This window comes from Heptranchias perlo, chromosome 31 (assembly GCF_035084215.1).
Source record: "Heptranchias perlo isolate sHepPer1 chromosome 31, sHepPer1.hap1, whole genome shotgun sequence".
Classification (NCBI taxonomy): Eukaryota; Metazoa; Chordata; class Chondrichthyes; order Hexanchiformes; family Hexanchidae; genus Heptranchias; species Heptranchias perlo.
In genome coordinates, this window is record NC_090355.1 from 11195670 (window position 1) to 11217171 (window position 21502).

The window sequence follows — 21502 nt, forward strand, 5'->3', positions numbered from 1 at the left end:
AAACACATCAGCTGAAGTAAGGGAAGAACCAAATTTACAAAATGTGCATCGTCTCGGCCGTCTTGTTAATAAAGAAATGTTTCTGTGCAGTTCGGCAATGGTTAGAGTTAATGACCCTGTTTACTAATTGTATTATTTTGAGGGAATGGGATAACATTAACACAAAAAGAATTTCTCTTCCCCATCGTCAAAAAAAAAAACTGCTGATCAAATCATGACTTTTTGGGGGGTGGAATCTGCACCCGCTCTAAAATTGCAGACATGAAGAAGAAGAAATATGAGAGAGGAATACGCGTTGCGAACTCACCATCTTTTAGCTTTCACACTGCACTCATTAAAAAAAGTTCCATATGTAGATATAAAAAAAATAAAAATTTGGTTCTGGACAAGCGGTACTTTTTTTTTAAAAAAATGTTGTGCAATAATAATAACAACAATAATCTAAAGCCAGCAGCTCTTTAATTTTCCACAAGAGGAAGCTGAGCGCCTCGGAGCTGTCACATGAGGAGCTGTGGAGGGGAGAGAGAGAGAGAGAGAGCGGGTGGGAGTGTAACGCTTGAGGTGAATCCAGGATTTATTTATTTGTGGGGGGGGGGGAGGAAAGGGTGCATTTATTTATTTATTTATTTAATTTTTTTTTTAAAAAGAGAGAGAAGGGGAGTGGGAGGGTCTGACTTTAAACGGCGCATGTTAGCTTGTGTCATTCACCTGGAGCCCGAGCCCCGTGTGTCCGCGCCACCTCCTGGACACCAACACTGCACATCGGGAAAATAAGTCGAGGAGCGGCGGTGTGAGGAGAGGAGAGGAGGAGGAGGAGAAGGAGGGACGGAGGAGGGGAGGCTGCAGCCATCCCACGCTCGCCCCGGCAGCGCCTTCTTACCCCCCCCCGCCCCCCCCGACTTGCGCCGATCGGCAGCCGGCGGGCATGGCTCTCCGAGCCGCCTGGCAAGCGATCCTCGGCTGCCTGCTCGCGGCTTCGGCGGAGATCTCCAAGGAGGGCGGCTGCAAAGTGAAGACGGTGACCGTGTCCACCCTGCCCGTGCTCCGGGAGAACGACATCAGCTTCCACGGGGCGCTGGCGGCAGAGTCCAAGCTCTTCCTCTTCGTCCGGAACGACCTGCCGGGGGAGATCTTGGTGGTGGACGACCTGGAGAACACCGAGCTACCTTACTTCACCCTGGGTAAGTTCGGCTGGGGTGGGTGGGTGAGTGAGTGGGGGGGGGCTGGAGCCGCAGGGGGGGGGGGGCACTGATAGGGGGGCGAGAGAGAGACTCTGGGGGTGGAGTGACTGGGGAGAGGGGGAATCCTTTGCAGAAAACGCCTTCCAACTACTTTTTATTTGTGCCAAGCAATGTTCTGCTTAGATCAGGACTTCTGCACGATATGAGTGAAGGGGCATTTTGGGGGGGGGGGGGGTGGAATTTATGCATTTCAAACAGCAATTGTGTTGGGATCAGACTTTGCAGCGGACGAAGTAAATACATTGAGAATGGGAGGTTGGTTTGAAACCTGCTGATGGTCACAGTCACGATTGGAGATGTTGGTACAGGTTGTCACACTGTCAAATGAGGGAGAGACAAATTGAGATCTTGGTGCATTGTTTTCCAATGTCTTTAGAGAATTGCAGAGCTCAAAATCAGGGTGTTTCCTGAGGGGGGGGGAGTGGTGGGGAAAAAGCATCGACTCCGCGAATATCACTGGCAGCCCGTCAGGACCGGCTTGTTGTGAATGAGCCCCGCTGTTGCATTGCACGCTCTCGCACCGAGAAATGTGATGACTTTCGCGGTGTTTTTTCTTCCCCCCTGGTAGGGGATAGAAGATGTTGCGAGGCCCTAATGCCCGCCGCTTATTTTTTTTTTTGGCGACGGAAAATAAAGTATTTGGTACCCCCACAAATGAAATTGGACGGATTAATGAAATGCAAATTACGGGTGGCATAGGCATCGTTTCCAAAACCTTAGCGTTCGCGGTCCATTTACTCGACTGTGTGGAATTGCTTGTGTCTGCGAAGATTTTTAATTGGGATTGGGATTGGAGGACTTCTCGATTAGTGTAATGTGCAATTCTGCGTTTTCAGTGTGTTTTAGATTGAAATCAAGTAAATCAAACACTACAAGATAACAGAACAAAGCATTGCTTCCCGAATACTCTTCGTAAAGATAGAATCCGAAAGTGTTAACAAGTTCAGCATATTTACTTTTGATGCTTCCTAAAGTTTATTTCAAACTGGTTAACATCTCCACAAAAAGTCAGGGATTTCGACAAAGATGTTACACTTTCGGATGCTGTTACCTGCAGCATAATTTCAGGACTATTGTCCTCTCAGGAAGGTGTTGGGTAAAACATTTTTTTTCAGTGAGGAGAGTAAACAGTTTGAAAAACCATGGTCGGAAGATTTACTCTGTGTGGTTAAGTGTAGTGAAATCATAAGGTTGCTTTTTACAATCCCATTGATGGTTTTACGAAACCTAACACACACAGGAAAACTCCCTTCCATGTCATTTTTGTCACTGTGCCATGAGAGTGATGCATTTCAGTGGAATTTGTTCTCATGTGTTTGTAAAATAAAAGAGAGAATGGGGTTTGCGAAAGACTTTGGAACTTGCATTTATATTTCATCTTCCATGACTTTGGGATGTCCCAAAGCACTTCAAGCCGATGAAGCATTTTTAGAAATGACCAGATAATCTGTTTTCGTGGTCTTGATTGAGGGATAAATGTTGAGGCCAGGACATCAGGAGAACTCTCCCGCTCTTCTTCGAATAGTGCCATGGGATCTTTTATGCTCCCTGAGAGAACAATAGGGCCATGGTTTAATGCTGCATCTGAAAGACAGCACCTCCGACAGTGCAGCACTCCCTTACTATTGCAGTGAAGTGTCAGCCTAGATTATGTGCTCAAATCCCTGGAGTGGGGTTTGAAACTTCAGCTTTCTGACTCAGAGGTGAGACTGCTACCACTGAGCCAATGCAAACAGCCTCCAAGGCATAAATTTCACCATGGTTTGTTGTGTTGCTTTAAATGTATTATTTGATCATCATAGTTGCTGTTACTGGACGACAGGATCAGGCGTGCTAGTCCTTGATACCTTAACGTTTAACGAGATCAGTTGATAACTGAAGATTTTTTTTTACTTTTGGAAAATTGAATGCAACATCCATCAAATATATTTCAATTCAAACAAAACTCAGAACAAAAGTTTTATTGGATACGATAAGAACCATTGGAACCGATTTTCTAAATTGAATGAGTTTGGGGGGGAGGGCTAGATCCTGAACGAGCATCTTCCCAAAGACACATCTTTCTCCTTTTCTCACCCCCACCTTCTGCATCTGGATTCTTTTACTCTACGTGACTGTCAAGCTGGATCATGTTAGAACCTAATTTCTCACAATTGTTAAAACAGGAGGCAAATCCACACAACCCCTCTTCTGAACACCTTATTCATTTACAACAATATCTAAACTGTGCGCATCACAGACTTTTGATGTGTCGCTATGTGCTTTTCTTTCCCACATCTGTATAAGCTGGTAATTTCCCTGCATTTGGTGAAAGTGAACTTGCTGTGTGCAAAGTATGGAAGCAAGAATTTGTTATGATATTTTGCTAGCTTAAATACAGTAGTATATTTAGTGTATCTTCAGCTCTTTACTAGTTCACATCCTCAGTTGCATGATGCACAAAATGCACCAGACTGTTTCAAATTCTGGGAATATGGAGTCAGTTTTGGAATCGGGCAGGAAACAGTGGAAGACCCACCAATCCCTGCTGATTAAGTGTTTTCAGTTTCTTTCTTGCATCCAGTTCAGACTAATGTCTATTTGCTGTAAATTCCAGAAATTCATACAATTATGGCAATCTTGGGGTATGGACACGAGAAAACATGCAAAATAGTTGACTCCGATGAAATAAAATTGGGGAAAATTATTGCAACTCCCTGTAGTCTCTCTCCAGCGATCAGATTCTGTGTTCCAGAAGCTCCACTCTTTCTTCCCAGAGGTTGTAAAGCTGTGGTGTACTGTTTAAACTCTGCTGCATTTTCAGACTCTCTCAGGGTTAAGGGAATTAGTGTGTGCTACTCAAATTATTATTGCAGTATTAACATAAAATTCAATGCATGTTATGAAAACTTAATGTAAGGATATTTATTAGACCAATTTATGGAGAAACAACAAGGGAATCAGCCAATGTGAATCAGGTCTGTAATATTAAACTATGGAGCAGTTCAATGCTTGTAATATTGTATATTAGGGAATTTTTCTTAATCAAGATTTTGTTCTCAACAAGGTCAGGATTTTTAGTACCATGGAATTAAACATTTTTTCCCCTTCTTACACTTAACAATAGCATCAAGCATTCCCCAGTGAGATGCAGCATTGATATGATCCAGGATATAGCGTTGCCCCAAAAAACTATTTCTCACACCAATCGTTCTGAGTGAAACAGCTGCTCACTGTTGAATTATTACCATTTTCTCATGTTTGCACTCATCTCCATGGGGAATTATTTTTATGTGGGAAACTTGAAGCCATCAGAACGAGGGGCTTTTATTTCAGTCGCCTGGGCTCCAATTCATAGTCCCAGGCGCTTTTATCTGATTTAGTTGTTGCCTTCCGGTCTAAGGACAGCGAATTACATTTGTTGTTCTCTGATTTTACTTGGATGCAAATTGCCTTGAGCTCTAATATGTAGTGTGGAGAGTCATGTACTTAGCGGAATGTAAACATGGGATCAACTTCCTGCACTGACTTCTCCCTGAATCTGATGGTACATTTCATGACCTATGTACTCATGGGTCTACAATGCTATCAGTTCCCCAAGAGTTGGATATTTATTCTGTGGAAGGAGAACAATGCATCCCACAATGACAACTTGCATTTATATTTCACCTTCAACATAGTGAAACATCCCAAGGCACTTCATAAGAGCGTTATCAAACAAAATTTCACACTGAGCCCCATAAGGCGATATTAGGACAGGTGACCAAAAGCTTGGTCAAAGCGGTAGGTTTTAAGGAGTGTCTTAAAGATGGAGAGAGAGCTAGAGAAGCGGAGAGGTTTAGGGAGGGAATCCCAGAGCTTTGAGACGAGGCAGCTGAAGGTACAGCCGCAATTGGTGGAGCGATTAAAATTGGGGATGCACAAGAAGCAAGAATTGGAGGAGCGCAGAGAACTTGCAGGGTTGTAGGACTCGAGGAGGTTACAGAGATAGGGAGGGGGCGAGGCCATGGAGGGATTTGAAAACAAGGATGAGATTTTTAAAATCAAGATGTTGCCGGACTGGGAGTCAATGTAGGTCAGCGAGCACAGGGGTGATGGGTGAACAGGACTTGGTGCGAGTTAGGATACGGGCGAGTTGTTGTACTCCTTTAATATCAAAATATCTTGACTATGGAGCTCAGATTGAGAACAGAAAATTCTTTTCATAGACCAACTTTGTAATTTCTGCAAAATTGATTCAACAATCTTAAAAGGGCTGAGTCATGCATCCTATAGACGCGCACTAGACCAAAACTAAATAAAAGAACTGAAATTTTGGACTTCGTCGTCTTTCTGATTTCAAAAGTGAACTCGGATAAAATGCTTAGGTATGAAAGATCAATGTGCCTTTTCAATTCATTCATTCATTCATTCATTAAACAGAAATCCTGTTCCATTGTCCTAACAGTCTCATGGGTAGAGGCACAAGTTAATATAAGGCCATACTGATAAGTTCTAGTTGTGCTCTCTAGTATGTGCTAAATCAGCATATCACATTGGAGCAGCAGTAGAATTACTACCGTTAGGCTCAGCACTCTTGGTTAAGGAGGAGACAGATCAGTCATTATTCCCATTCCTGATCTCTGTCTGATAATTGTTGTTGGAAATTGAGCAAGTGTGAATGTTGGATGACTTGTGAAGAATGGTCACCTGGTTGACGTACTGGACCACTGCTGGTAACAGTAGGCCTCCTTGAGAGGGGAGACAATTGGACAACAAAATGCTGAATCAATTGTATTCCAAACCCAAAGGCAACATTTGTTTGCAGACGAGTTCTTTGGTTGTCTGCGCTGTTGTGCGCGGATTTCTGATACTGATATATTACACGTTCACTATCTCATCACACACTGTCAGTTTGAGAATAGAGGTGTATAACAGGAGTTTATGACAGCATCAAAAGCAAAATACTGCAGATGCTGGAAATCTGCAATAAAAACAGAAAATGCTGGAAATACTCAGCAGGTCAGGCAGCATCTGTGGAGCGAGAAACAGAGTTAACGTTTCAGTTCGATGACAGCATAGTCATTCAAAACAGGATGCCGGTATGTCAATGATCTTGTTAAATACTAATAGATCTGTCATTTTTTTATCATTGCTTTTTGTTCAGGGAGAAAAGGCTTTGTAATTGTCATGATAGAAGCATTTTTCGAAGACCTCATGAAATTGTTCCCATTACTTTGGTGTGAAACAGAGAAACCCAACCATCTGTTTATTCCTTGCAAACTACCGCCCTATCTTCAATCTCCCTTTCCTCTCCAAAGTCCTTGAACATATTGTCGCCGCCCAAATCCATGCCCATCTTTCCCGCAACACCATGTTTGAACTTCGCCAATCAGGTTCCTGCCCCTGCCACAGCACTAAAATGGCCCTAACCAAAATCACAAATGACATCCTATGTCGAAGCCCCATTCACCCATCATTCCTGTACTTATCTCGATTTTAGAATTCTCATCTTACGTGGCCTCGCCCCTCCCTACCACTGCAACCATCTCCAGCCCTGCAGCCCTCTGAGAACTTGGCATTCCTCCTACTCTGGCCTCCTGGTCATCCCCTACTTTCTTCACCCCACTATTGGTGGCCATGCCTTCAGCCATCTGGGCCCTAAGCTCTGGAATTTCCTTCCAAAACCTCTCCGCCTCTCCATCTATCTCTCCTTCTTTAAGACTCTCCTTAAAACCTGCCTCTTTGACCAAGTTGATAACAAGAGGTCCTAGAAGAGGTTTGGCTTGGCCATGATATCCTTTCTAATCGGAAAACCTGCTGACACTCACTGTCAAAAGCTCACATGTGAAGAATAGCCACTGAAGCAAGGTACTTAGAGAGCTGTTGATGCCCATGGAACTGCACCCCAGCAAGAGTTCCATACCTTAGGAAAGGAGGGAAGAGTAAAAGCTAGAACGTAAAAAGAGAAGAAATGTAAATCGTAATTTATTCATTAAAGAGGTTTTGGTGAATGAAAATGTAAAATCAGCTTAAGAATTTTAAAAGGATGAAAGGACTGAATGCATATTTCCTTGAATATTATGGCCTGGAATTTACTCGCAGCTGCTCCCCCGCTCTGCGGCTGAGACGTCGCAAGTTAGTTTTGCTTCAGTTGTTAGTAAACTTCTAGAGCCTATAATACCAGATGAAATTGCTAAACAGTTGGAGAAACAGGACTTAATCAGGACAGTCGGCATGAATTTCCAGCAGGTCAAGCAGACTGTACGTGGCAGCCTCGTAGAATCCTTTGAAGAAATATTACAGAGGAATAGATGGCTGCGGGGGTGAGTGTGAGGGTGGGAGGTTGGGGGAGGGAAGAAGTGTTTAGCCATGCTGGTCTGGTCATCATGGTGTGGGGCAGGCTTGATGGACCAGCTGGTCTGTTCCTGCCCGTCAATTTTGTATGTTCGATATAAGAAATGCAGCGGATGTGGATTTACCGAAAGCGTTTGAGAAGGTACCACGTGGAGACTTATGGCAAAGATAATGGCTCATGGAATTCATGGGAATGCGGCAACATGGATCGAGATACGGTTGGAGGGCAGGAAGGAAGTTATTGAGGCTGTAAAGTTATGGTGAATGGTGTGACACAGGGGTCCGTGTTATGGCTGCTGTATATACACACATATGCAATGTTGAAATTTGCTGAGAGCACCAAAATTGGAGATATAAAAATTGTGATGAGGATTGTAAAGGTCTGCACAAGGACAAAGATAGGCTAATAGGAAGGGCAGATAGTGGCAAATACAGGTCACTGTAGAAAAATGTGAAGTAATACATTTTAAAGGGAAGAATGGGGAAAGGAAATGCACCTTATATGCATTTAAATGGAGCTGTTAATTGGAGTAGAGGAGCAGAGGGAACTTGATGTGGATATACACAGTTCTTTAAAGGTAGCAGTGCAAGTAGATAAGGTTATTTAAAAAAAACAAATGGAATCCTTGGCCTTATCTTGTGGTATAGAACACAAAAACAAGGACGTAATATCGAACTTGTAGAAGACTTTAGGCTGCATCTGGAGTATTCTGTGCAGTTTTGGGCACCCATTTAGAAGGATATAAAAGCAATAGAAATGGTGCAGCATTGATTCACTAGAATGTTACCAGAATGATGTGTTAACAGTTATGTAGAGACTTAAGAAGTTAGGGATTTTTTCACTGAGCATAGAAGGGTACATAGTGATTGGATAGAACTCGTGAAGATTGTGAAGGGTTACGATAAGGTAACTAGTAATGGATTATTTCCACCTGTTTGCAAGACAGTAACAAGAGGACAGAAGAATTAAAGAGAAGCTTAGGAAAAAATACACAGAGGGTGGTTAGAAAATGGAATTCTGTTGAAGCAGAGTCCATAATTTTTAAAAGGGCTGTTTGAAAAAGAAGAATTTGAAGGATTTGAGAAGCAAGCAGGAGAGTGGCTCATGTGGAGAAAAACTCTGGCACAGACTTGATGGGTCTCTACTGTAACATTCTACTATTCTATGAAACCATGTCTTTTGTGCCTGATATATCTGTTCCATGCAAGTGTGTGTTTTAAAGGATTGCAGTTACTGAACTGCGGAGTTTTTGGACCGGCTTGGTATCTGTGTTTTATACTGATGCCGTCAGATCACAGCATAAATTTTCATGAATTTCTCAGATTTTTTTTCTAAATTTCACAAAACAATTTATAGCACCAGACACGTTTCTTAGCCTCTGCAGTGAAGGATCTTATATATGAACATATGAATTAAGAGCAGGAGTAAGCCATTGGGCCCCTCGAGCCTGCGCTGCCATTTGATAAGTTCATGGCTGATCTGATTGTGACCTCAACCCTACTTTCCCATCTACCGACTATAATCTTTGACTCCCTTGTTAATCAGGAATCTATCTAACTCAGCCTTAAAAATATTCAATGACCCTGCCTCCACTGCTCTCTGGGGAAGGGAGTTCCACAGACTCACGACGCTCTTAGAGAAAAAAATTCTCCTCATCTCCGTCTTAAATGGGAGACCCCTTATTTTTAAACTGTGTCCCCTAGTTCTCGTCTCTCCCACAAGGGGAAACATCCTCTCAGCATCTACCCCTTCAAGTCCCCTCAGGATCTTATATGTTTCAATAAGATCACCTCTCATTCTTCTAAACTCCAATGTTTCCAGGCCCAACTTGTCCAACCTTTCCTCATAAGATAACCCCCTCATCCCAGGAATCAATCGAGTGAACCTTCTCTGAACCGCCTCTATAGCAATTATGTCCTTTTTTAAATCAGGAGACCAAAACTGCATACAGTATTCCAGATGTGGTCTCACCAATGCCCTATACAACTGTAGCAAAACACCTCTACTTTGATATTCCATTCCACTTGCAATAAATGACAACATTCCATTTGCCTTCCTAATCATTTGATGTTCCTGCATATTAACTTTGTGATTCATGTACTAGGATACCCAGATCCTTCTGTACCTCAAGAGTTCTGCAATCTCTCTCCATTTAAATAATATACTGCTTTTCTATTCCTCCTGCCAAAGTGGACAAGTTCACATTTTCCCACATTATACTCCACCTGCCAAATTTTTGCCCACTCACTTAACCTATCTATATCCCTTTGCAGACTCCTTATGTCCTCTTCACAACTTACTTTCCTACCGACCTTTGTGTTATCAGCAAATTTAGCAACCATACATTCGGTCCCTTCAACCAAGTCATTGATATAGATTGTAAATAGTTGAGGCTCAAGCACCAATGCCTGTGGCACTCCACTCGTTACATCTTGCCAACCTGAAAATGACCCATTTATGCCTACTCTCTGTTTCCTGTTAGCTAATCAATCCTTTATCCATGCTAATATGTTACCCCCTACACTATGAGCTCTTATTTTGTTTAGTAGCCTTTGATGTGGCACCTTGTCAGTTGCCTTCTGGAAATCCAAGTACACCACATCCACAGGATCCCCTTTAACCACATTGCTTGTTACTTCCTCAAAGAACTCTAATAAATTAGTCAAGCTTGTGAGATCCCTCACCCTAGTTACTTGCCTCTTTCAACATTGCCAATAGTATAGGGCTAACTTTTCAACTTCATGCTGTCAGCAGTGAGGCTCACGCACTGACAATGCCAAGTTGGAAAATGACCCTTTATAGTGCTGCAAATTCTTGCTGTGGCTGTTTGTCAACAATGATGGTTTGAGCTAGCAATATAAATGTGGGTATAGCAAACCTCAGTGGCATGTTTCTGCTTCACCAGATTATATTAGTTTTTCAACTCACTGAAGCCCATCCCTCTAGTATCTAGCTCACCCAGTCTAGCATTTAGCTGTATTTTCATTGCCCCAATGTCAATATTGCTACTACTCTGCCCTAAAAATTATTAAGACATTTATCACCTTATATGTGAACAAAACCCTTTTGATCTGTGTTCTACATTTATTTTCACTAGTTTATGCATTTATGACCTCTAGGTGTAATTGGCAAAAAAAAACAGAGATGAGACGAGGAAAACATTTTTTACGCAGCGAGTTGTTATGATCTAGAATGCACTACCTGACACGGTGATGGAAGCTCATTCAATAATAACTTTCAAAAGGGATAAATACTTGAAGGGGAAAAAATTGCAGGGTTATAGGGAAAGGGCAGGGAAGTGGGGCTAATTGGCTAGCTCTTTCAAAAAGCCGGCACAGACACGATGGGCTGAATGGCTTCCTGTGCTATTTAAGCTATTTTACATTTCATAAACTTCAAAAGGTCCCCTGCCTTAACCATTTTCTCTTTAGGGTTAGTTTTTTGGAACATTTCCTCATAAATGGCCTCCCTTTCCTTGCCCTCCCCTATCTCTATGACCTTCTTCAGCCCTACAATCTCCATTCATCGGACTCTGGCTTCTTGTGCCTCTTCCCCTTAGCCTTACAATTGGCGGCCTTGTCTTCAGCCATCTGGATTCTACTTTCTGGAATTCCCTCCGTAAATCCCTCTGTCTCACCTTGTTTAAGATATTTTTCAAAAACCCACCACTTTGACAAAGCTTCTGGTTGCCTCTCTTCTCTCCTTCTGTGACTTGGCATCTGTTTAACCCTATGCTTCTGTGAAGCGCCTTGGGACATTTTTCTATATTAAAGACTTTGGCCGAGAGTTTCCGCTTTAGGCGCAATCGGCAATTGGACGAATATTGTAGCGGAAAATTGCGCCGGTTAGGTTACAGTTTGAGTTTCTGCTAAAATGCATTTGCATAATCACACATGAACCAACGCAGTTCGGCAGCTTGACCGAGCATGATTATTTATGTTTTTTTCTATGCAATAAAAAATATTCTTTGATGTATTGAAGATGTATTTCACAAAAAATAAACATTTTTAATACGAGTGTCTAGCCCTCCATCCGTGAGTTATCTGATCTAAAATCACTGAAAATGACTTTAAAAAAGCTATACTGAACCATTTACTACTTTCATTGGTGTGCACTAGTCAGTTTCTTAGTAAATTAAATATTTTTTGATATGTAAAATATTTAAAACGTGCCGACTAGTGCCTTTGCACCGAAGAGAACGAGTTTAATTTGAAGACCCTCCTCGAACGGCCGCTGGCGCACTCGGCAGAAGCTCACCATCCTCATTATTTCGATTGGGGGTGTGGCCAGTTTTGAGAGCGGGGCCGGCTTCTGCGCAATGATTTTTGGACCGTCGCAAAAGATCGCGGAAACTCGAATTACTCTGGACGTAATTTATGGCCAACGTAAATCGATTAGCTGCGATCTTTTGCGCTGGTTCGGCAAGATTGCGCTGATAAAACCAGTGCAATCAAGTGGAAACTCTACCCCTTTATATATATCCAACATGCTGTTTTTTCAATTGGAATCCTTTTTGTTGCCCCTCCCTGCACTCTCTCCATTGATTGCACATCTCTTTCATAGTGTAACTGGACAAGTGTGGTCTGACCAGTGCCTTGTATAACTTCATCGTTATTTATAGTTATCACGTGGTTGCCTCTGCCTCTGTATATGAGTGGTGACGAGGTATACAATACAGGCTAGCTGTGTGCTTGAAATCTGGTCAAAGAAGTCAGTACCTGTGGTAAATTTAGCAATAGTTTGCTCTGAAATCTAATACTGGTTTCACTGTTGTGTCAAGGAGTTGGGTTTTGTTGGCATTCCTTCAAAAGTCCAGTCCAAGCCAACTGAATGTTCATTACTAAATTGTTAAAAAGTGCAGAAAATGATTTGTAAGATGTGAGCATCTGTCATTTTTGTAATTAAATAAATACTCCCGGGAAATTGGGTCATGTTCATGAGTCTGAAAACAACCCCTGATATTTTTCTCTGTGTGTTAGATGTAATAATTATTTAAACATGTTGGAAAGTTTCTGGCACTCACTACTGATGCGTTCTTTAACACGATTTTGTTACCAGTTGTAATCTTCCCCCGTAGTTGGTAAACATGTTTCTGAATTTGTTAGAACTGATGCATAAAGGAAAATAGCAGCAAAAACTATAAACCAGATATGTGATTTGGCACAGTGTGACAGTCCCACAAATCTCTGCACTTAATCCACATTTTGTAAATTGGTGCTCTTTTACCAAAAAGCAGTGAGTATGCTGCTTTCTGAACATATTTCAACAATAGAAAACCGTTTGGCAGAATCAATCGCTTTCCCTAACAACAAGGTAATTACATAAAAATTGAAATCGACACTTTGCCTCCATTTGTAACTCGAATTTTTCCTTTATCAACATCTCTCCTGAAGAACTTGCTGCTCGTTAACACATCGCACTCTAATTTTTGGAACGCTGCAGCGGGTTGATGCAGAGGCCCCAGATATTGAATTGTCCCATTCTCTTCACTTAGAAATCAAACTAAATTCAAATGCAATCTGATGTTAAGATTATTGCGCTTTTTAAAAAATCTATACAGGCGTTATAACGTTAAAGTAAGATTTTATTTTAATTCAGCCCCCAGCTCAGTGTTGGAATCAGGGAGTGGAGATTCTGGGGGGATTTTCATCTCACTACCACCTCCATTCACGCCTACAAATGGGGCAGTCGTGGGACCAAAAAGGTGGATGAAACAGAACCGCTGCCTTACCGACGATTGTTCGCCCAATCCGATTTTCGGGCGGACCCTGATTGAGGTGACCAGAGCTCCCACCGGAAACAGGCAGGGGCCTGGTAAATATGTGCAGATTGGGTTCGAGTGACATTGTCACATCGCTAATGCCATTTCCTCTTCCCACCCACAAAGCACGGTGGTACAAGTCGCGAGGCAGCCATTGCTGTCTCGCTGATTGGGAGGGCAGCAAATTTGGCAGAGTGGCCACCACTCAAAGGCAGTCTCTTAACAGAGATGTGTGCTTTTCGATACTGGATAGTGGACAGTGATTTTCTGGAGCAGCAGGCAGCGTGACTTGAACTCGGGCCCCCAGATTCCCTGATGCAGCGGTGGAAAAATAGTGGTCAAAATCTTTTCAATAACTTTAAGTCATGATTTGCAAGGACACTGTACAATTATCGGGTAGATTTTTGAGGGGCTCTGCTCCCTTAAAATGCATGAATAGTAATGCAGATTAAAGTAATCTCCTGAAAATCAGGAGTGCCATGGATCAGGTGCGCTGACCTCTGTACCCATTCATCGTTAAGTGGGTGCTTTTGAGCCCCGAGCAGGATTGTACCTGATTCTTTGATCGGCTCTTCCATCAAGTGCTGCTTTGCTCACTGAAAAATTGGAAGTGTCACCAATTAAACAAACTGACCTCCACGCCTGATTCTCTGACCTGTCCTTTCAAAATTTACCCTTAGAAGTAAAACTTTATTTTTTACTGTTCCTCCCCTCAGCTAATGTTTCCAAATTCAAATTCATAAAAAGGGCATTCATTAGTAATTGAACTCCAGTCAGAGATCTTTGCAATCAAATCCATCTTGTTTATTCGATTGGAGATGCAGTTTCCAACTGACATGTTTTATTTTCAGTTGTAGGTCCAACTTTTGTTACTTTTTTTTATTTTGGTTCTGATTCGCAATTCGTGTAATTTTCTGAACAAGAAGGATAACTAATTATCTAAAATGGTTTTCAATTTACCCACTGTCTTGATCAGTAATAAACCTTTGTTGTTTATGCCATAGAGATCAAATGGTCAATGTGAGACACTCTGCTGAAGTCACAGTGCTGCCATCTTACCAAGGGCTGGTGTGCCTGCTAAAGTTCTTGTGTCACTGCCTAGAAGCTGTGAAGGTTCAATTTTCTGGTTTGTCGCTGTCCAGAAGGATTTTCTTTTTTTGTAACAAATATTGTAAATAGTAGGTCAGGGGCCATCATACATCAATTGTATGGAGCACACTGGCCATTATTAGTCACTATGAAAACTATGGAACAAAACTACCTTGTGAGCTCCACAGTATGTATTCTGCAAATAAAATGGATACACACAGGACAAGAATTTCCTTGAGTCTTGGATAGCCTGCCAATGCTCATCATCTCGATTCAAATATGAAGTGTGGCCGCTTGGGGGAGATGCTGGAGGACTCCCATCAACCAGAGAGCCATACCTCAGCGTGAGCTGCTCAGCAGAGAAGACATAAGGGGAGAAAAAAATGGCAAAGAAATAGCTGAAATGAGATCAGTGAAACCTATAAAAAAGAGTTAGGTCGCAGGAAAGAAGCTTCGGAAATCGAGAGAGAAAAGTAATCGCAGAAACGGAATTATTCAAGAATTGCACAGGAAGAAAGGAGAGCCCAGAAAAAAGAAGAAAAAGAGTGAAAGAGTAATGAGAAAGGAACCCTTCACGCGGACTGGGGAATAAACACAAAGGAATTTGAGGGAAATTTGGATAAAATGGGCAATTTGAGTCAATATTGTGGAAAAGCCTATGAAATAAAGAGGGGTCGGCTGTAAAATTTCTACATGCCAATCGTCTGCATTTCACATTTACAGTCAGCATTTTGGAGTCAGCTTGTCCACAGATGAAAATCAGTGTCATTGCTGGCTTTACTCCTCACAGCCATGTACCCCTTACTGCTGCTCCCAGCCTCCCCCCTTTGGCCGAGGAAACTCTCCAACACCTTGTGAAAGACAATTCTCACAGTAGTTTTGAGTATCCCAAATCGCAGCATGTAGCGAAAGTTCCATTCCCCCAGAGCAGCATCAAGCAGCTCCAGTCACAGCAGTAAGGGGGAAGGGAAGAGGGTGCCATCAAGGACTGAGAAAGGGAGGGAGAAGGAGAGTAATGGCATGACCTGAGGAGGGAGGGAAGGGAGATATAGATGCGAGCAGAAACTGAGGCAGGGGAAGAGTGCCACCAAGAACTACACATGTACACTATATATTAATGACTTGGACTTGGGTGTACAGGGCACAATTTCAAAATTTGCAGATGACACGAAACTTGGGATTGTAGTTAACAGTGAGGAGAACAGTAGTAGACTTCAGGAGGACATAGACAGGCTGGTGAAATGGGCGGACACATGGAAGATGAAATTTAATGCGGAGAAGTGCGAAGTTATACATTTTGGCAGGAAGAACGAGGAGAGGCAATATGAACTAAATGGTACAATTCTATAGGGGGTGCAGGAACAGAGAGACCTGGAGGTGTATGTGCACAAATCTTTGATTGTGGCAGGACAGGGTGAGAAAGCGGTTAAAAAAGCATTAGGGATCCTGGGCTTTATAAACAGAAGCATAGAGTATAAAAGCAAGGAAGTTATGTTGAACCTTTATAAAACACTGGTTCGGCCACAACTGGAGTGTTGTGTCCAATTCTGAGCACCGCACTTTAGGAAAGATGTGAAGGCCTTAGAGAGGGTGCAGAAAAGATTTACTAGAATGGTTCCAGGTATGAGAGATTTCAGTTACGTGGATAGACTGGAGAAGCTTGGATTGTTCTCCTTAGAGCAGAGAAGGTTGAGAGACGATTTCATAAAAGTGTTCAAAATCATGACTGGTTTAGAGAAAGTAAATAAAGAGAAACTGTTCCCATTAGTGGAAGGGTCGAGAACCAGAGGACACAGGTTTAAGGTGATTGGCAAAAGAACCAAAGGCGACGTGAGGAAAAACTTTTTTACGCAGTGAGTTGTTATGATCTGGAATGCGCTGCCTGAAAGGATGGTGGGGGCAGATTCAATTGTGGCTTTCAAAAAGGAATTGGATAAATATTTGAAGGGAAAAAATTTGCAGGGCTACAGGGAAAGAGCGGGGGTATGGGGCTAAATGGATTGCTCTTACAAAGAGCCGGCACAGGCTTGATGGGCCGAATGGCCTCCTTCTGTGCTGTTATGGTTCCATGAACTCGGGGAAAAGAGGAGGAGTTGTTCACCCTGCAGGGTAGATGCTGAGAGGATATTTCCCCTGATTGGAGAGTCTAGAACGAGGGGACATCGTCTCAGGATAAGTGGTCGGACATTCAGGTCTGAAAGGAGAAATTTCTTCATTCAGAGGGTCGTGAATATTTGGAATTCTCTACCCCAGAAGGCTGTGGATGCTCAGTCGTTCAGTATATTCAAGACTGAGATCGATAGATTTTGGGACTCTAAGTGGATCCAGGGATATGGAGAGCGGGCGGAAAAGTGGTGTTGACGTCGAAGATCAGCCATGATCTTATTGAATGGCGGAGCAGGTTCAAGGGACCGTATGGCGTACTCCTGCTCCTATTTCTTATGTTCTTATGAGTTAAGAGTGTCTCCACGACACTGTTGCACCATGCAAGTAATTTTAAAATAATTAAATAGACTTGGCAACAGAGAGTACCATTCCATAATATCCTGCAAGTTCTTAGCAAGAAATGAGGGAAAATCCCTTTAATCTTTGCCACAATCTTCCATTATCCAAATCTTAGAATGTTGGGTTAAGCAACTTAACTGCAACTTAAGCTATGACAAGCTCGCGCAACACTTTCAGTGTAGTTACATGTTCCTTTGAGTTGCCATGCCTTTTTTGGAAGCTGTTTGACTCCTTTTGCTAGTTTTCCAGGTTGACATTATGGGGAAATCAAAGCAAAGTGAGTTTTGGTGGAGAGGAAATGTGAAAGAAGAGGTATCCACCCCCCCTCAACCAGGATGTGGCGGGGAGGTACCAGGGTCACAAGTGTAGGGCACAAGTATTGAAAGGATAGAAGAAATGAAGAAAGGGACAGAGAGATCAGGGTTAAAGCGAGAGAGTCAATTATAAACGTACTACATTGTGAAAATAAAGAGTGGAGCACAATTAAAATCAGTCAACACCTCAAATGAACTTGTAATTTTCGAAATATTGGCCAGAACTTCAGGAGAACATCCTCCAACCGATCTGATTGGTCTTGTTAGTTCCAGTCCTGCCTTCCAACTGACCTGAATGGTTGGTTAAGATTGACAACATCTAAAGATTGACAACATCACAATCCCAGTGAAAAAAAGCTGATTTTTCGTGTGATGTGTTGGTGAGCTAAAACCTATGTTTAAGTATTGACTGTCAGCTTAAACTGCTGATTGTTGGTGAGTATGATTGATGCATTTATGGCTCTGAAGCTACTCCTGGGATTACAAAGATGCAGTCCCCAAAATAAACGCAACACTGTTGGTCAGCTTTGTTTTGCCTCAGCAGTTGTGGGCAGAGCTTACTGTGGCTGTGTGTTGGTCTCAGTGCAATTGTGACAGTTTCATTTTCTTCTCTGGTGTTTTAGTTAAATTGATACAACAAGTCTCCAGAAATTGTCATTGCAGTTAGATTTCACAATTACATAGCAACAGTGCATATATATTTCACATGCTCATGAACACACACACCTACCTATAGCAGTGCGATTGTAGTATTGTATTTATTATAAATGAGCATAAAAAGATTGATTTTTAGATTTAAAGTCTTATTCCTGCAGTGGTTTATTTTGTGAGAAACAGCTTTGTTCCAGAGGTGACAGATTATTCAATTTTTAGTCCTCTGTTTTCCATCTCATGCTGTTTTTCCTCGCTTCTCTCTCACCCACTAGTACAAAATGTGCAAGTATTTCAGTAGAATACACTGTCATTTTATTTCCGGAACTTGGGTGAGAATCCAAATTGCAGTGATGGGTTGAAGGTTTTTATTTGTCCGTTGGTTGTCCGGGTTCTTATGTAAACTGAGTTTGGCCATTTTCAGCTGCAGTTCCAAATGGGTATGTGTCTGCACCACAAAACTCCCTCAATTTGTTACCAATGCCTTTTCACTCAGGGAGGCCACAGGATGGTTGACGTTGGTAATGGAAAGCTCAGACTGGTGCTGAGGCACATTGTTCGGCAGAATAGAGGGAGCTTTCTATTTTGATCTGTGATGCTTGATGCTGAGACACTGTGTCCCCAAAATGGATTTCATTCCCTGCAATAATATCGCTCACCTCGATTAACACAAAATTTACAATGGCAGATTATTGAGAAGTCACTCATTGGATGCTTTTGACTAAAGAAAAATAAGAAAATCTTTTTCAGGGAAGTACCTCTCCATACAAATATGTGAATTGTAGCCATGAAACACCCCATAAATGTAAATGCAACATGGCTGCTGTTAAAGAGGAATCTTTGCAAAGTTGTCGAGAGTATAATACTCAAAGGCAAGTATGGCCAAATGGATTTTATCAAACTGCGATTTATGGAGCATTTTCGCGCATGCAAGGCAGTGTGGGTAAAATCAGCCGCCATTTGCGGTTGCGTTCAGCCCAATTTGCATGCGAGGCTAAATTCAACAGCGTCTGCAATTTACAGATAGAATCAAAATCAGTGGCTACTCTTTGCTGCCCTTTATCAATAAACACGCTGGCTACTATGACCTACAGGAAGTCATAACGCTTCTGTACTACAATATATTGTAATTGAAAGGCTGTACGAGTGCACATTGGTGCCATATCTGCTGCTGATTCTGTTAGCTGATCCTAGCAGTAGCAATCTGTGGTTTAGCTGAGTAATTGCCATTTAAAATGTGTGACTCTTAAACATTAGCAACCTGGATAGATAAGGTGTTTGACGATGTCAGTGGCGGTTCCATTGGAAATATGGGAAAACATATTGTTATTTTGCTTTTTCATTAAGCTAGCTCTATTGTCACCACTGTTGCGCATTTTTCTGTCAAGTCTATTTATTTTGAAAATGTTCTAAACGTAGTAGGAATGTGAAGTGAATGAGATCAGGGAATTAAACATGATGTGATTTCGTAAGTGAAGCCTTGTGGGTAAAATATTTAGGGAACATATAAATCTCTCTGTGAAATCAAGAATGTGGATGGCAAAATAGCACCATTAACAGAAAATGTAGCTGTAAATTACATTGTATTCACTGTATATTTATTGGAACTGCCTCAAGGCGAACTAGACAGGATGGCATTTAGTACCAGGCACTGGCAAGATGGTCGTGTTGGGAGATTTTGTTGAATTGGGCTGACAATCTTTAGGGAAATTATACATCAACATGAAAATATATTCATTAAAATAAAATTAAACTAAATGCCTTTATTCTGAAGGGGTTTCAACTGTCAGGCCTTGATTAATCATATTAAATATTTATGAAAATATATTTTCTGTTTCTGACTTGGCTTTATATGTGAAGTTGTACACTGAAATGAAATTGTCATGTTGTTGAATCCCAGACTAAATTTGTTATGATTTAATATCGTGATTTTATTGTTGAATTTTACCCATGGATATATTTTGCCAATAAATGTATTCTGATGTGTGTTGGATGGGGTTTGCAGACAGCAGGTAGCTAGCTGTTCATGGTGATATTCCGAGGAAGAACTGTGAAGCAGCCAAGTAGACACTGATATTCCATCACTTTGCAAGGTGTGCTTTGATGCATGCCCATACCCTCGATAGACATTGTTTTGATAATTGATGTCTGGGAAAATGTTGCATTAAAATAGATTTTTTTTTAAATAGTAAAACCTAAATGTTTTATAATTCAAAATGAAAGGGAGCCTGAGAGCCTTCCATTCAGAACCATTTACTCCCTCAATCCACTTCTTGGAGAACTGCTCTCCCACACTGTGGCTTCAGATTATTGTAATTGAGCCTGCGCAGTACTGTGCTTCTCCTGTACACATCCAGCAAAGTGGCTTTGTGCTTGTAATTGCCCATACAGTGATTTGCCAAGCTCAGCAATGCTGTCCAGGGATAGTGTGCTCCAACTCCGCAGGCAGAGGCCTGGAAGTTGGTTGGTTGCTTGTGCTCTGTGGCATGGAATGGTATTGAGATTGAGGGGAGGGAAAATTTAAAGAGCAGCTACAATAGAGGTGGTGGAGCACTAGCACAAGGCTCCACGGCATTTATAAGAAGTAGCTTTTATCCCTGATGCCTCTGAGTTCCTGGCCTTGGCCAGCTTGTTGCAGGATGGCAGGGTGGAAGTTGCACAGGGTGAGAAGGATGAGAAAGTTGGAGGGCAGTTGATCCTGGATTACCTTCTTGAACTCAAGCAGCATTAGTGGGACTAAGTTTGGTTTCCTGGCCCATCAGTTCTAATTCAGATGTAACCTGGGGAGAGAAAAGAACTGAAAAACAAAGTTGCTTTTGATATTTTTATGTGAGATGTATCTCCTTATCGAGGTGGGAGGGGTGCTGGGGAATAGACTTTTTTTGCTTTTTGTACCTATTGTCTACATCAACCATTCGCAGGTCAGATACAGTGTCATAGGAGCAAGTCTGCTCTGCACTGTGCGACAGTATGCCTCAAAGATTTTTTTAAAAATCACAAACGTTGAAAATCTGAAGTAACATCAGAAAATGCTGGAAATAATCTTGATGATAATCCATGATGAAGGTTAATCGGTGCCCAAAAGAGGAAGATAAATTACTATTTCAGTTGGAAACTTTCATCAGAGCAATATGCCTTATCTTAATAGAGGACTGCTGACTGTACCAATTGATGTTTCTATTTAGTGTCCCTCTCAGTAAGATTGCTGATTAACGCTTAACCACGGCAATTTTATGCTGGGAGCTTGTATGACCATTACGAAGAAGAGACCTGTCTTTGAGCTAGATTTAAATTCTGGTGCTGGAAATAAAGTAACAGTTTTCTAATCCATTCTGCGACTCAGTCCTCTAAACAATATATATTGTAATGCTCACTTCGTCCCCCGAAATAGTTTCTGCTGTTGCTAAGCATTCAGCATTTGCCTTTAGCGAGCAGCAGAGGAACCTTGGGAGATATACTTAGCTCTTGTCAATAATTCTGTATTCGAGTCCTGCTATTTAAGCAGATTAAAATGCTTATACGGTAATTCCTGTCTGTAATGACCCTGTTGGGATTGACTTCAGATGAAACTACATTAGAGACCAAAAGAGTCTCCAAACATAAAGTCTGAACCTTGACAGTAACT

At 41.9% G+C, this 21502-nt stretch overlaps 1 protein-coding gene across 3 annotated transcripts in view; it reads left to right on the top strand.

Annotated features, from left to right (window-relative positions):
• The first annotated feature begins 732 nt into the window (after positions 1 to 732).
• LOC137300495 (astrotactin-2-like) overlaps positions 733 to 21502 on the top strand; it is a 1223335-nt gene continuing 1202565 nt past the window's right edge. The window contains exon 1 of one of the 3 annotated variants that reach the window (XM_067969577.1): positions 733 to 1181. In XM_067969577.1, the coding sequence (XP_067825678.1) occupies positions 926 to 1181 (256 nt within the window). In that variant the 5' untranslated portion in view covers positions 733 to 925. The remainder of the gene's footprint in view (positions 1182 to 21502) is intronic. The other 2 variants (XM_067969574.1, XM_067969575.1) reach the window with 2 other exon arrangements.